This window comes from Schistocerca piceifrons, chromosome 2 (genome assembly GCF_021461385.2).
Source record: "Schistocerca piceifrons isolate TAMUIC-IGC-003096 chromosome 2, iqSchPice1.1, whole genome shotgun sequence".
NCBI classification, from domain to species: Eukaryota; Metazoa; Arthropoda; class Insecta; order Orthoptera; family Acrididae; genus Schistocerca; species Schistocerca piceifrons.
The window spans coordinates 457,359,269-457,375,985 of NC_060139.1; the positions used below are offsets into that span (position 1 = coordinate 457,359,269).

General features: G+C 44.2%; 1 protein-coding gene across 1 annotated transcript in view; it reads left to right on the top strand.

The window, feature by feature from the left end:
* The window catches only part of LOC124775479, a gene marked incomplete at its 3' end in the record, with an annotated part of 225,567 nt that overhangs the window by 181,896 nt on the left and 26,954 nt on the right, over positions 1 to 16,717 (top strand). The window contains exon 13 of the mRNA XM_047250312.1: positions 3,721 to 4,094. Within this exon, the coding sequence (XP_047106268.1) occupies positions 3,721 to 4,094 (374 nt within the window). The remainder of the gene's footprint in view (positions 1 to 3,720; positions 4,095 to 16,717) is intronic.

Here is a 16,717-nt window from a genome sequence, read left to right on the forward strand (position 1 = left end):
AAACTCAAAGCCAATAATTGCACGGACTGAAGTCTGGGGACCTGGGAGGCCAAGCATGACGAAAGTGGCGGCTGGGCACACGTTCATCACCAAACGACGCGCGCAAGAGATCTTTCACGCGTCTAGCAGTATGGGATGGAGCGCCATCCTGCATAAACATCGTACGTCCAGCAGGTGTTTATCAGCCAGGCTGGGGATGATGGGATTCTTTAACATATCGGCGTACCTGTCATCCGTCATGGTAGCAGTTTTGCTGCTCAGCGCCATCTGTCGGACATTTTGTGAACTTTGTTTTTTTCTTTTGGTTCCAATAAAACCCCATGTCATTCCAAGCATGTGTGTCAATTTTTACCTCTATCTACATTATTCCGTGGTTTATCAAGTTTTCAAATTTATACTGACTTTTTGATCACCCTGTATATGTAAATATTCATATTATTAAGATAAAAGTCATTTTATAACCTCCATCTAGATACGACTCTGGCAGGTGACACGTACATAAGTATCCTGTCTGATCACCTGCATCCATTCATGTCCATTGTGCATTCCGACTGACTTGGGCAATTGCAGCAGGACAATCCGATACCCCACACGTTCAGAATGGCTCCAAGAACACTCTTCTGAGTTTAAAGACTTACGCTGTCCACCAAACCTCCCAGACATGAACATTATTGAGCTGCCTTGCAGCGTGTTGTTCAGAAAAGATCTCCGCCCCCTCGTAGTCATAGGGATTTATGGATAGCTCTGCAGGATTCATAGTGTCAGTTCTCTCCAGCGCTACTTCAGACATGAGTCGAGTCCATGCCATGTCGTGTTCGGCAGGGATGCTACGCACATGTACCAGTTTCTTTGGCTCTTCAGTGTAGTTTGCACAGCAGTGAAACGTCCCCTTGGAGAAATTTATGAATTACTGTGCAGATAAACCTCTTACATTATTTGATTTTCAAACAGCTGAGCAGAATTGAACGTACTCAGACATTACTCTCTTCACTTATTCTGATCAACACTAAACTGACACACAATATTTTTATCGCAACGCAATCTGACTTTCAATAATCCCTACAGAAGAATGGCCCTGACTAACGATAACCTATACCTTTCATGAATCACTTACCTCACAAAAATCTTCGTTACTCGAACTACTGCAATACAGCGAGCGCCAATACTGCCAGCTAAATAAAAGATTCTAACTACTGAAGGCACTAACTACTGATAGGCATAGTTAGCAAATGAAAGATTTTGATACAGAACAAACAATGCATTTAGCTTAATAATATTCAAAAGTCATGATATACATACAGGGTGTTACAAAAAGGTACGGCCAAACTTTCAGGAAACATTCCTGACACACAAATAAAGAAAAGATGTTATGTGGACATGTGTCCAGAAACGCTTACTTTCCATGTTAGAGCTCAGATTCGATGACCGATGGATTGGTAGAGGCGGACCAATTCCATGGCCTCCACGCTTTCCTGACATCAACCCTCTTGACTTTCATTTATGGGGGCATTTGAAAGCTCTTGTCTACGCATCCCCGGTACCAAATGTAGAGAGTCTTCGTGCTCGTATTGTGGACGGCTGTGATACAATACGCCATTCTCCAGGGCTGCATCAGCGCATCAGGGATTCCATGCGACGGAGGGTGGATGCATGTATCCCCGCTAACGGAGGACGTTTTGAACATTTCCTGTAACAAAGTGTTTGAAGTCACGCTGGTACGTCCTGTTGCTGTGTGTTTCCATTCCATGATTAATGTGATTTGAAGAGAAGTAATAAAATGAGCTCTAACATGGAAAGTAAGCGTTTCCGGACATGTCCACATAACATGTTTTCTTTATTTGTGTGTGAGGAATGTTTCCTGAAAGTTTGGCCGTACCTTTTTGTAACACCATATATATATATATATATATACACTACTGGAAATTGAAATAAGAACACCGTGAATTCATTGTCCCAGGAAGGGGAAACTTTATTGACACATTCCTGGGGTCAGATACATCACATGATCACACTGACAGAACCACACGCACATAGACACAGGCAACAGAGCATGCACAATGTCGGCACTAGTACAGTGTATATCCACCTTTCGCAGCAATGCAGGCTGCTATTCTCCCATGGAGACGATCGTAGAGATGCTGGATGTAGTCCTGTGGAACGGCTTGCCAAGCCATTTCCACCTGGCGCCTCAGTTGGACCAGCGTTCGTGCTGGACGTGCAGACCGCGTGAGACGACGCTTCATCCAGTCCCAAACATGCTCAATGGGGGACAGATCCGGAGATCTTGCTGGCCAGGGTAGCTGACTTACACCTTCTAGAGCACGTTGGGTGGCACGGGATACATGCGGACGTGCATTGTCCTGTTGGAACAGCAAGTTCCCTTGCCGGTCTAGGAATGGTAGAACGATGGGTTCGATGACGGTTTGGATGTACTGTGCACTATTCAGTGTCCCCTCGACGATCACCAGTGGTGTACGGCCAGTGTAGGAGATCGCTCCCCACACCATGATGCCGGGTGTTGGCCCTGTGTGCCTCGGTCGTATGCAGTCCTGATTGTGGCGCTCACCTGCACGGCGCCAAACACGCATACGACCATCATTGGCACCAAGGCAGAAGCGACTCTCATCGCTGAAGACGACACGTCTCCATTCGTCCCTCCATTCACGCCTGTCGCGACACCACTGGAGGCGGGCTGCACGATGTTGCGGCGTGAGCGGAAGACGGCCTAACGGTGTGCGGGACCGTAGCCCAGCTTCATGGAGACGGTTGCGAATGGTCCTCGCCGATACCCCAGGAGCAACAGTGTCCCTAATTTGCTGGGAAGTGGCGGTGCGGTCCCCTACGGCACTGCGTAGGATCCTACGGTCTTGGCGTGCATCCGTGCGTCGCTGCGGTCCGGTCCCAGGTCGACGGGCACGTGCACCTTCCGCCGACCACTGGCGACAACATCGATGTACTGTGGAGACCTCACGCCCCACGTGTTGAGCAATTCGGCGGTACGTCCACCCGGCCTCCCGCATGCCCACTATACGGCCTCGGTCAAAGTCCGTCAACTGCACATACGGTTCACGTCCACGCTGTCGCGGCATGCTACCAGTGTTAAAGACTGCGATGGAGCTCCGTATGCCACGGCAAACTGGCTGAGACTGACGGCGGCGGTGCACAAATGCTGCGCAGCTAGCGCCATTCGACGGCCAACACCGCGGTTCCTGGTGTGTCCGCTGTGCCGTGCGTGTGATCATTGCTTGTACAGCCCTCTCGCAGTGTCCGGAGCAAGTATGGTGGGTCTGACACACCGGTGTCAATGTGTTCTTTTTTCCATTTCCAGGAGTGTATATATATATATATATATATATATATATATATATATATATATATATAATCAGTTCATGATATGCAGTATTACAAATTTACTCCTTCTGATGGAGACACGTCCAGATCATGCGCTCTCAAAACTCCGCCATCTGTCTCCCCACATCCACCACTGCTGGCGGCTCACCTCCAACTACGCAACGCTACGCGCTGTTCACATCCAACTGCCCAACACTACAATAGCAAATATTCCAACAATGCAAACCAGACTTCACACAGCAGTCAGTGATTTTAATATAGATCGCTACGTGGCGTTACCAACAGAAAAACCTAAACAGCCTACTTACAGCAGTTGTAAGCAATGTCCGTGAAGGGCCGGAAGTGAGTGGACAAGTGTTGGGTCCGCAGGTTCTACCGGTGCGTGAAGTTCAACCAGTACGCGCGCGACTTCACGGTGTTCGAGTACGACTGCCCGGAGGGCCTGGCGTTCGACGAGCGCTGGGAGGTGTGCGTGTGGCCGGGCTCGCTGCCGCGCGGCGCGCCCTGCTCGGGGTCCTCGGAGATCGCGCCGGTGCCGCGGCTGCGCTACTCGTGCCCGCGCGCCGAGGGCTACTACGCCGACCCCGAGAACTGCCGCTGGTTCTTCGCGTGCCTGGACCACGCGCGCGACGGCGCCACGCCGCTCACCGCCTACGAGTTCCGCTGCCCCTTCGGACTCGTCTTCGACGAGTCGCGCCTCCTCTGCGACTGGCCCTGGAAGGTCAGCGGCTGCGGCCGAGTCGGTGAGTGCGGCCCCCTGCCGTGCAGCTGCGCCGTCTAGAATACGTTTAGAGCAGGGGTCTCGAGACTACGGCCCGCAGGCCGAAACCGGCCCGCGTTAGCTGGCCGGACATCCCCGACATCCGGCCCGCCAAATATTTGAGGTGGTACCTATACTGCCAACAATTGAGTGTCGAGGCCTATCGCGACCAATACACCGCTACAAGACTACATAACTAAAATTATTGTTGCGCCGCTTGAAACAACAATGCGTTGACATACTCTACCTCTGTTAATTCTTGCAGTAATAGTGTTGCTAACAATGATTTTGAGATTTCGTTAACTTTGCAGGACGCTTTCGTGAAGAATGTGCAGTGACATACTTTTTTGTCGGTGAAATTCGCCAGATTAAAATACGCCAGAATTTCGGTCAGATACGTCCACCAATTAAAATTATGTAATTAAATAAAAATCGTAGTTCGTTTCAGTGCTAGCTATTCCCACAACCTTAGATTTTTGCGATTTCGTCTTTCCTTTAGCCTTACATTATGGTGATCGTGGAGTGCTAGGGTGCTTTAGTCCCACTAGGTAGATCTTGGCCCTTATGACTTCGTGGAGGAGTCAATGTGGCCCGCGGACTAAAAAGTTTGGAGACCCCTGCTTTAGAGTATCAGACAGCGATACGTCGATGTCTCGAAATTAGTTACACGATATTTTAATCGACATTTGTCCTACCGCTAAATCGTTAACATCGATATTTTGAGTGTATATAATCGGATAAAGTCATCATCATCATCATGGGTGGATAGCAATGTGCAGCTGTTTGCTGGTGATGCTGTGGTATACGGAAACGTGTCGTCGTTAACTGACTGTAGAAGGATACAAGATGACTTGGACAGGATTTGTGATTGGTGTAAAGAATGGCAGCTAACTCTAAATATAGATAAATGTAAATTAACGCGGATGAATAGGAAAAAGAATCCCGTAATGTTTGAATACTCCATTAGTAGTGTAGCGCTTGACACAGTCACGTCGATTAAATATTTGGGCGTAACATTGCAGAGCGATATGAAGCGGGACAAGCATGTAATGGCAGTTGTGGGGAAGGCGGATAGTCGTCTCCGGTTCATTGGTAGAATTTTGGGGAGATGTGGTTCATCTGTAAAGGAGACCGCTTATAAAACACTAATACGACCCAGGTTTGGGGCTTTTATGCCATTTTCAAGTGATTGAATTTATGCCACTAATGCGAGGGTTGCCCAAAAAGTAATGCACCGCATTTTTTGTCGGCCAAAAACAATGCTACGAATGCGAAACGTTTTTTATGTATTATTTGAAGCCTCCTTAGGGAGCGCGCCAAGCTCCTGTCACTCCCGACAGATAGCGTAGCTGCAGGAGTCTTTCAAAATGGCGTCTCTAGGTGATGTACGTTACAATTTCTCACTGCAGGGAAAGAAACTGTGGGGAATTTTTACAAACGCTTGTGCAAAGTCTATAGAGTCTATGGACAGAAATACAATTAGTCTCTGGGCATGGAGGGTGAAGTCATCAGAAGGCGGTTCGGCGGGGATCCACGATTTGCAGCGGTCGGGGAGACCATCCACGGCTGTCACGCCTGACGTGTTGCAGCTAACTGGTTGTCATTCGCGAGGACAGACACGTTACGAATCGGCAGTGGAACACATTTTGAAGACAATGAGGAGGTGATTCACACAGTGAAGCACTGGCTCCGCAAACAGCACAAGTATTGGTACCGACAGGGCCCTTGTTAAGTACTGGAGGAAGGCCACAGAATGGGATGGAGATTACGCGGAAAAATAGGGCTTGTAGATAAAACACCATTTTTCCGTGTGCGTAATTCTCATTATGTCCAATAAAGAACTGTTGCATTACTTTATGAGCAATCCTCGTAAATATTGCTGGACATCAAGCTCAAAGTTGGTCATAAACTAAAAAAAAAGAAACTGCTCTCCACAAAATGCCAGATATAAAATCATCAGCTTGTAAAAAGATCAATAAATAATAGTAGGATTACGTCATATTTAATAAAGACAGGTTTACTTTGGTGTAATTTACATACCAAAGTGTACCTGTTTTCATTAAATAACCACGTCATATTAAATAAAAACAGGTGTACTTTAGTATGTAAATTATACCAAGTCATATTTAATAAAAACAGGTGTACTTTGGTTTATAAACTATACCACAGTAAACCTGATTTTATTAAATATGGCGTGCTTCCACTATTATTTATTGATCTTTTAACAAGTTGATGATTTTACATCTGGCATTTCGCGGGGAGTGAATATTTTTTTTTAGTTTATGGCCAATTTTGAGCTTGATGTCCTGCAATATATATTAATGACATAAATTCAATCACTTGAAAATGACATAAAAGCCCGAAACCTGGGTCGTAATTAAAGCAACAACAATACAAATGGCGCTGTCTTCATTAAAGAAAAACAGTAAAAATTGTTACAACAGGTAAAGCTTGTTAAATGAGAAGAAACTTGACTGATCAGTGATGATATCGACATTCACTACCGCGATATTAGATTGTGCCGAACATCGACAATTGTCTTTCGATTCCATTTCTGCCGGCCGTGGTGGCCGTGCGGTTCTATGCGCTCAGTCCGGAACCGCGGGACTGCTACGGTCGCAGGTCCGAATCCTGCCTCGGGCATGGATGTGTGTGATGTCCTTAGGTTAGTTAGGTTTAAGTAGTTCTAAGTTCTAGGGGACTGATGACCTAAGATGTTAAGTCCCATAGTGCTCAGAGCCATTTGAACCATTTGATTCCATTCCTAATATAGAACAATTTCAGCCGACCCCAAACAGATGTCACTAAAATAGTGGACTGTCCGGAATATGAAACGCTGTTCATTGTTGACACAGACATCTCTTTGATAACGGCTCGCGACTTTCCGCTGGCAATAATGGGAAGACTTTGCTTCGTGGAGTCGCGCGAAGTCTCACAGGCGTATGCGGCCAGAACCCATGAAGTTTTAAAAAAGACCAGACCCAGAAAGTGACAGAAGTCTGTTCGGTTCTTGAGGTCACTATATTAACAGATAGTCCCCTCTTCAAAATGGCACCTGTATTTTGTATTTATCATAATTCCAAGTATTTTTAATTCATTGTCCAAAACATGTAGACAATGGTTTGACGCGTTATATTCTCCAAAAAAAAAAAAAAATAAATCCATTCGAACTTTTCAGTGCATTTGTAGTTATCTGTGGATCTCCTTCCTACAGTTGGGTAGCTTGGTGGTACAGACAGAGAGTCTCAAACAATAACATTACATCCACGCAGCTGCTATGTGAACTGCATTGTTAATTCAGTGCAACACGGCGGGATTCAGTAATGGAACTTTTAAAAAGAAATCTCTAGAAAGTAACAGAATAATGATAGTTTCTTGTCATAATGGGGATAATACTTCTAGTGATAGTGACACCTTTAGCTTTTGTTGTCCTATCATCCTCACTTGCGTGTAATATTATTTTATTGATTACGTATTTATTGTGTGAAATAATTACAGCCTAATGAAACGAGTATTTCATGGCATACACCTTATTTTAAAGCTGTCATCAGTAGCCAGAAATATATGCGGGGTGTCTCTCCTTGGAGTTGTGAAGCGCATTTTCTCCGAAATTACACCAGATATTTGGAATTTCATTTTTGCATTGTGTAAATGGAGTCAGCCCAAACAAATACTGCTAATCATGTCTTTCATGCGGTTACCAGTGTCGATGGAAAGCCTCGATTTGTTTCCATAACAAAAAAAATGATTTTTAAAGCGGCATTTGAAGTGTCCATTCGATAGAGCGGTCCCAGATTAATCTAGTGCGATATTTCTTTTGTCGATATGTATTAAAGGGACAGTAAAACACGAAGAAGAGCAGTAGGCTACTCTAGCAGCGACGGCAATGCCCTGGCCCGCATTGATTGCTTCCGTCAAGCACGCAGTAATACAGAGCCGCTGCTGGATTGTTGTTTATTCTTCGTGTTTTACGGTCCCCATACATATCGATAAAACAAATATCACACTAGACTAAACTGGGACCGCTCTATCGAATGGGGACGTAAAATTCCTGTCTAAAAATCATTTTGTTTGTAACAGGAAAAAAACACACTTTCCGTCGACGTTGAGCGTCACACTGAAGACGTGATGACCACTATTTGTTTCGGCTGACTCCAGCTACACAATACAAAAATAAAATTGCAAATATCAGCTGAAACTCCAACAAAAATGCGCCTGACGATTCTTAGGAGAGAGAGAGGCCCTATATAAGAGGCAGTCAAATGAAAACGAGCCATATGGAGAAAAATTAAGTAAACTGTTTGTTATTTCGAAAGTAACCGCTGTAACTGTTAACACATTCATCCCACTGTGAGACAAGATCGTCTGTGCCTTCATGGAAAAATGTTTACTGTTGCCTACGAAATAATGATTGTATACAGGTGTGTTACTCTTCGTCCGAAGCAAATGACCGTCTTTCTTTAGGACCCAAAAGTATGGAAATCGCATGGGGAGAGATCGGGGTTGTACGGATGATGTGTAAGGGCTTCCCAGCGAAACTCCTGCAACGTAGACAAAACAACCTTGGCAGTATTTTGGTCGGAAAAATTGCTCCTGAGGGTGCTTGTAGATGGGAGCTAACAAAGTATTTTCTTATCCGTGGAAGTAACTTGGTCATTAAAATTTCATGCAGAGATTTCGCCGCAACGAAAATGCCTTTGTTTTAATGATTGCCACATCAACTCGCGTGTCACATTCGTGACTCTCTCTCCCCTATTTCACGATAATAGTGTGTCAGAATGAAATTAAATATTGTCTTTATCGTGCACTGATCTATTAACTTTTTACGATGTTCTTCGCTGTATCATAACTTCGCGAACGGGAAGATTTTGACTTTCCATGCTGTCATCTCATGCAGACGACTTTCTTGGCATGTCTGAATTTAAGAATCATTGCGACCATCTGTGGCCAGAAAGCTGTCGTCGGCTGTAAACAGACAGACGTCGAATATTTCAGGCGGCAATCGGAAAAATGTTTTCAAGATTATTAAGCTCGTTCTACTAGAGGACAAAGCATCTCTTCGTCTGCTCCCTCTGATCAAATTTCTCCTAGCATCAGCTCTATTAACCTCCATATATATTTATCATTTTCAGTACTTATTTGATTGACTGGTTTATTTATCTATTTACCTACTCGTTCTTCTCTACTTAAGGCTTTCACAGCACACATATACATTGAAAAAACAGCCATAAATTTGGGTACAGATTTGCAAATATACTAGTCCGTCTGAGTCTCAAAATTCCTTTCGCTTGCACTGCATTCTTTATCAGTATTGAACACTACTCGCGGTTATTCTTGCTAATATAACAATGGGACATTGTTGTATCATTTACGCTCCAGAGTTCGAAGATCTAGTTTTTCCACATCACATTGGTACGTCTTCTGTGATGTTGGCACCTTTTCCCGACTGATTAATTTTGCTTCATCAACCTAGTTTTTGTCAGTAATGCCTGACATTATCAGGAAAGGAGAAAGAGAGGAGAAATTAAAATGTGAAAATCTTTCTTCAAAAGTCTTTTAAGCACCTAGATTGCGGACGTACATGGTAAAATAGGATGACTAGACTAGATACAGCTGTCAGTGCAGTCAACTTCAGATCTGTGCCGAACAAGCGCAAAAACAGAAAACAGAAAATCGCCTTAGAAAAACTTTCTTTTTATTCAGTCATTAAACTTTTGAAGGAAACACAGATACGATGGTGTTGTCATCAACTAACGTGCGAAATTGACATCATATATACACTCCTGGAAATGGAAAAAAGAACACATTGACACCGGTGTGTCAGACCCACCATACTTGCTCCGGACACTGCGAGAGGGCTGTACAAGCAATGATCACACGCACGGCACAGCGGACACACCAGGAACCGCGGTGTTGGCCGTCGAATGGCGCTAGCTGCGCAGCATTTGTGCACCACCGCCGTCTGTGTCAGCCAGTTTGCCGTGGCATACAGAGCTCCATCGCAGTCTTTAACACTGGTAGCATGCCGCGACAGCGTGGACGTGAACCGTATGTGCAGTTGACGGACTTTGAGCGAGGGTGTATAGTGGGCATGCGGGAGGCCGGGTGGACGTACCGCCGAATTGCTCAACACGTGGGGCGTGAGGTCTCCACAGTACATCGATGTTGTCGCCAGTGGTCGGCGGAAGGTGCACGTGCCCGTCGACCTGGGACCGGACCGCAGCGACGCACGGATGCACGCCAAGACCGTAGGATCCTACGCAGTGCCGTAGGGGACCGCACCGCCACTTCCCAGCAAATTAGGGACACTGTTGCTCCTGGGGTATCGGCGAGGACCATTCGCAACCGTCTCCATGAAGCTGGGCTACGGTCCCGCACACCGTTAGGCCGTCTTCCGCTCACGCCCCAACATCGTGCAGCCCGCCTCCAGTGGTGTCGCGACAGGCGTGAATGGAGGGACGAATGGAGACGTGTCGTCTTCAGCGATGAGAGTCGCTTCTGCCTTGGTGCCAATGATGGTCGTATGCGTGTTTGGCGCCGTGCAGGTGAGCGCCACAATTAGGACTGCATACGACCGAGGCACACAGGGCCAACACCCGGCATCATGGTGTGGGGAGCGATCTCCTACACTGGCCGTACACCACTGGTGATCGTCGAGGGGACACTGAATAGTGCACGGTACATCCAAACCGTCATCGAACCCGTCGTTCTGCCATTCCTAGACCGGCAAGGGAACTTGCTGTTCCAACAGGACAATGCACATCCGCATGTATCCCGTGCCACCCAACGTGCTCTAGAAGGTGTAAGTCAACTACCCTGGCCAGCAAGATCTCCGGATCTGTCCCCCATTGAGCATGTTTGGGACTGGATGAAGCGTCGTCTCACGCGGTCTGCACGTCCAGCACGAACGCTGGTCCAACTGAGGCGCCAGGTGGAAATGGCAAGGCAAGCCGTTCCACAGGACTACATCCAGCATCTCTACTATCGTCTCCATGGAAGAATAGCAGCCTGCATTGCTGCGAAAGGTGGATATACACTGTACTAGTGCCGACATTGTGCATGCTCTGTTGCCTGTGTCTATGTGCCTGTGGTTCTGTAAGTGTGATCATGTGATGTATCTGACCCCAGGAATGTGTCAATAAAGTTTCCCCTTCCTGGGACAATGAATTCACGGTGTTCTTATTTCAATTTCCAGGAGTGTACAAAAATTACCAGTGTCATACCAAAGAAACTTTTTTAAAATATACCATGCTCGTATTAGACGCAGGTTCAGCAAATATTGGATATACCAGTAATATCCAGATCATGCATTAACTTGCTCTTTGTATAAGAGGCAAGTTAAATAAGAAATTTAGATAACAGTAACAACAAACATGATACAACAGGTTCTATACCTGTAGAATACATGAAAACATACAATCACCACAGAATTATTATTATTATTATTATTATTATTATTATTATTATTATTATTATTTTACAACGGAATCGTCTAGCTTAAAATGTGTGAAGGAAACACAACAAAAGCTAATAACCTATCATTCGTGGTAAAAACGTCAGCGAATGACACGCGGAAAGAACATCATATATAAAAATTGTCTGAACTTAAACTACATGCCATTTTAAATTGTTGCAGCGAAGGAATTTTTTTTTAAAGATACTTGCTCGTATGAGACGCAGGCTGAACAAAACCATACGTACCAGTGAAAACCATAACATGCACTAACTTGCAGTTGTATAAAAGGCAAGTTCAGTGAACCCCTGTAGGAACATACGAACGACCAAATATCCAGTAAATAGCATCACATGAAATCTAAAGTTACGAGCTGAGACAAAACTATAAGCAAGAAAGTAAAATCGTAATCAAACATAAAATACAAACAGGGCATCGCTACACCACGTAACTTGTAAATGTTTTTGTGTCTAGTGGGACTAACTTGACTTATACCCATTTAAAGCCATAACATAACTGACCTCTACGTGCACTGGCTCAAGTCAGAAGTACCGGCCGGTGGCGCGCAAGTACTTAAAGTTATAGACCGATAAATAAAAAACAATAAAGGATAAGATAGTTACAGCTGTGTGCTGAAAGTACTCTGCAATATTTAAATTAACTCGACAAGGTGTCGTGCGTGCGCGAACGGCTGCTAGCCGGATCACATTTACGCCGCTGGAGGTGGCGCCGCATCAACAGCTCTCTTCTCGTCGTGTCTGATAATTCGATCTTGTAGCACGGTGTGATAGCAATGTAATGATTGCTAGGACTTCTTACGTTGTGGCTGCAGGCCATTTTTCTGTTTCACTTTCTGCCTGTAATTTGCTGTTTCACTTTCAGTTTGTAGTTTGCTTGTATTTAATATTGACCCTATTTCCCGCCTTCTGTTCCTATAGTTTTCTTTGATAAGTTAATTTAAATATAACAGTGTCACGTTTTACACATAGTTGTAACTATGCTATATTTTATTACTTTTTATTTGTCGGTCTGTATAACTGTTTGCACGCCACCGGCGGCTACTTTGTCAGTTTTTGCTTCGACCTGCGTGAGTTCATGCAGAGGTTAGCTACGTTGCGGCTTTGAATGGGCGTTAGTCAACTTAGTCCGACGTCTGTTTCCGTAGCTGCGCAATCAGAACCGCGGATTACTAACCGACGGGGCTCGGTTTCGATTCGAGGCCGCGTTCACATTTTTTCCGCTTGTGGATTGGGTGATTGGTTGTCCATACGTTCGTATCGTCATAATTGACATTACACTGTTGAGATGGCTGTATGGACACATCCCTAAAGCCAAGAAAAAAAAGTTAGTCTGACTGGACACACAAACATTTACAAGATACATGGTGTAACGATGCCTTTTATATTTTACATTTGACTACTATTGTATTACCGAGGGTATGCTCTTGCTTTTAATTTTTCATAACTTTTAACTTTAGATTTCATGTTTTACTATTTACTTATACTATATGTATTTGTGTTTATTGCTTGTTATGTTTTTTACTGGTACATTTCATTTCATTCAACCTGCATCTCATCCGAGCATGGTATGTTTAAAAAAAAATTCCTTCGGTGTAGCGCTTTAAATCTGCATTTGTTTAAGGATCAGATGTCATTTATATATGATGTTCCTTCCATATGTCATTTGCTAACATTTTTACCATTAGTGATAGGTTATGAGTTTTGTTTGTGTTTCCTTGGGACATTTTAAACTTCACGATTACTTCGTAAAAAAAAAAATCTATACCAATTGTATGTTTCTATGTATTCCTACAAGTGTAAAACATGTCTCATGTTTGTTCTTGCTGTTACCACCGAATATCTCATTAAACTTGCCTCTTATACAAGTGCACGTTACTGCACGTTATGGTTATTACTGGTGTATCCATTTTTGTTCAACCTGCATCTAATACGAGCATGGTATGTTCTTAAAACAATGTGTGATGTAAAACGTCAAGTTGACTGTGATTCGCGAGGAGAAGGAAGAGATTAGTGTTTAATGTCCCGTCGACAACGAGGTCATTAGAGACGAAGTACAAACTCGGATTAGGGAAGGATGGGGAGGAAATCGACCGTTCCCTTTCAGAGTACCCATCCTGGATTTTTTCTGAAGTAATTTAGGGAAATCACGGTAACCATATCAGAATGATTGGATGAGAGTGGTTTAGATTCACGTTCATATAATTGTTACATATACTTTTGGATTGAAGGAGACCGCTCGCAGAAAAGCACAAATGTTATTTGTCCATAGGATCACACAAAAAAACTAAAACATGCTAGCTTTCGGACTTATATTTTGACGAACTATCACACATATACACGTCTCTGCCCCATATGGTGCCCGCAACATTATAGGGGTAGAGGTGTGTGCATCAGTGCGCACGGGCGCGCTCCCGTGTGTGTGTGTGTGTGTGTGTGTGTGTGTGTGTGTGTGTGTGTGTGTGTGTGTGAGTGTGAGTGTATGTATTTTACTCCAGCTCGTCAAAGGATATCTCCGAAATCTAGCAAATTTTCTTTCTCTTGCCTACGCATATCAACAACTCAACGCTTCTGCTTTTTGGTGAGTGGTCTCCTTTAATCCAAAAGTATTTACGTTCTGCAATAACTTCCCCACAACATTAACTTTTATATATGATGTTCATTCCGTGTATTAGATGCTGACAATTTTACCGTGAACAATAGATTATTACTTCTGTATTCGTGTTTTATTCAGTCATTTTAAGCTTGAGGATTACTTCCAACAAAAAAAGTTAAGGCGATTTTCCTTAACAAGGCTCTGTCGATTTCATGCCTTGATTCGAGATATGGTCTTCCGATAACCATTGTCTGTACTTCGATAAGACGTTAAGAGCTAACACATTTATTTTTTTCGCTTCGTCTGGAGCCAGCTACTTTAGGACAGACGACTCTCAATGTTGGTCCTCCATGTGCTACGCAAACACAAACTATGTTTGCCTCCGGTCCTAGGAAAGCTCATCGAAATTGCATTTATTTACGTTCAAAGTGATCGCCACAGGCGACGACAGAGATTTGGCGATGTTTTTAGTGCTGCAGGAATCTGTCTACGAAAGCTTCTTTTCGGACTGATCCAAATATTGACGTCACAGTTTTCTGGGTATCCGTCGAAATGTTATGGAGGCAGCTATGAATCGGACCCTTGATGGCCGTCTAACCCATTTTGAATCTAACTGACAGCACCAGATCTCATCCCCTCTGGATAATGGTTTGTGGACAAGTTTGTTTTTGGTCCCACTTACTAGTGAAACTGCGAATAATTTCCACCAGTGTCGCCGTCTGCTCGTGAATCAGTTGTTGTGAGAAAAACCGGTAACAGATCTTCTGAAGGCAAACGTTCTTGAGCATTGCTGTCAAAAGCGTCATTTTCAACCCCTGATACGTCCGATATCGTTATCATAGACAGTCGACGAATTTGTGCCGTCATCTGTCGCACTTGTTCATTGCTGTCTGTCGATATGCTTGCTGACAATCGACCCGAACGTTACACAACAGTACTTTGTTTTCCATCTCGAAAACTGTTGAAGCAGTGGTAAAAACATTTTCTGCTTTCAGCTTCTGTTCTGCAACTAAGCACAAACACGGCAACTGCCTCTGCCGCCGTTTGCCGTTATTGGGGACAAAACTTGATGTTTATCTGCTGCTCCATCGTATTATGACACGACACTTCACAGGCATTCGACTGGATGCTGCAGAAAAAGATGATTCAGTTTAGTGTGATAAACACTGTGAGATATATCTCTTCATGTCTCTTCGTGTGAATACTCAGTGTATTTCACCACTTAGGTATCAAATGTAATCATCACAGTTTGTAGAAGCAGCTTGCATAAAATCTATTATAAACAGCGGAATGTACCAGGTGTAGAAGTAGGAAACCGGAATTGCCCTATAGATGGTGCTAGCCGTCAGTGTAGGGCCCGTGAGACCGCGTCTGCAGCGCCATCTTCCTCCTGTAACGGCTGACGACGAATGTCGACACACACAAACCCAAGTTCCATAGATCGGTATCTATTTCAAACCCTTAAACATGTCGAGTTTTGTGCCTACGAACTACGATTTGCGGGTAGCATTGGTTTTCTGTTATCATTTGAAGAAAACTGCTGCAGAATCGCTTCGAATGCTTGTCGTAGCTTTCATCGAACATGCTCATGGGAAAACACAGTGTTTCGAGTGGTTCAAAAAATCCAAAAGTGGTGCTTTTCACGCGAGAAACGACGAGCTTGGGAAACCGCCGAAAAAGTTCGAAGACAATGAATTGGACGCCTTATTAGACAAAGATGATACTCAGACTCAACAGCAACTCTCGGAACACTTGAATCTGACGCAGAAAGCAGTTTCTCTTCGGTTGAGAGCTATGGGAAAGGTGTAGAAGGTGGGAAAATGGGTTCCGCATGAACTGAATGAAAGACAGTAGGCAAATCGAAAGACCACTAGTGTAATGCTCCTCGCCAGATATAAAAGATAGTCGTTTCTCCATCGAATTATAACAGGTGTTGAAAAATGGATATATTTTGAGAATCCTAAGTCGTAAATGATGGATGAATCCAGGCAAATCACTGACACCCACTCCAAGACCAAATCGCTTTGGAAAGAAGACAATGCTCTGAGTTTGATGGGATCAGAAGGGTGTCGTTTACTATGAGCTGCTAAAACCTGGCGAAATCGTTAACACTGGTCGCTACCAACAGCAAATGATCGACTTAAATCGAGCATAACGTGAAAAACGACCGAAATATGGAAAAAGGCAACACAATCATATTGCTCCATGATAACGCCCCATCACGCAGCAAAACGGGTCAGGGAAACGATCGAGGCGTCAGTTGGGAAACACTAGGGCAAGCGGCTTAATCTCCAGATTTAGCTCCGTCCGATTATCAACTATTTGCGTGACTGGAACACGCTCTCGCTGAAAAACGCTTCAGTTCGTATGAAAATGCATGAAAATGCATGAAAATGGCTCACTGACTGGTTCGCTTCAAAAGTAGGGCTGCTTTTTGACGTAGCACTCATACCCTGCCGGAGAGGTGGGAGAAATATATAAATAGGAATGGAGACTATATTGAATAAATATTGTTTATCAGTTTCAAACAACAGACATGT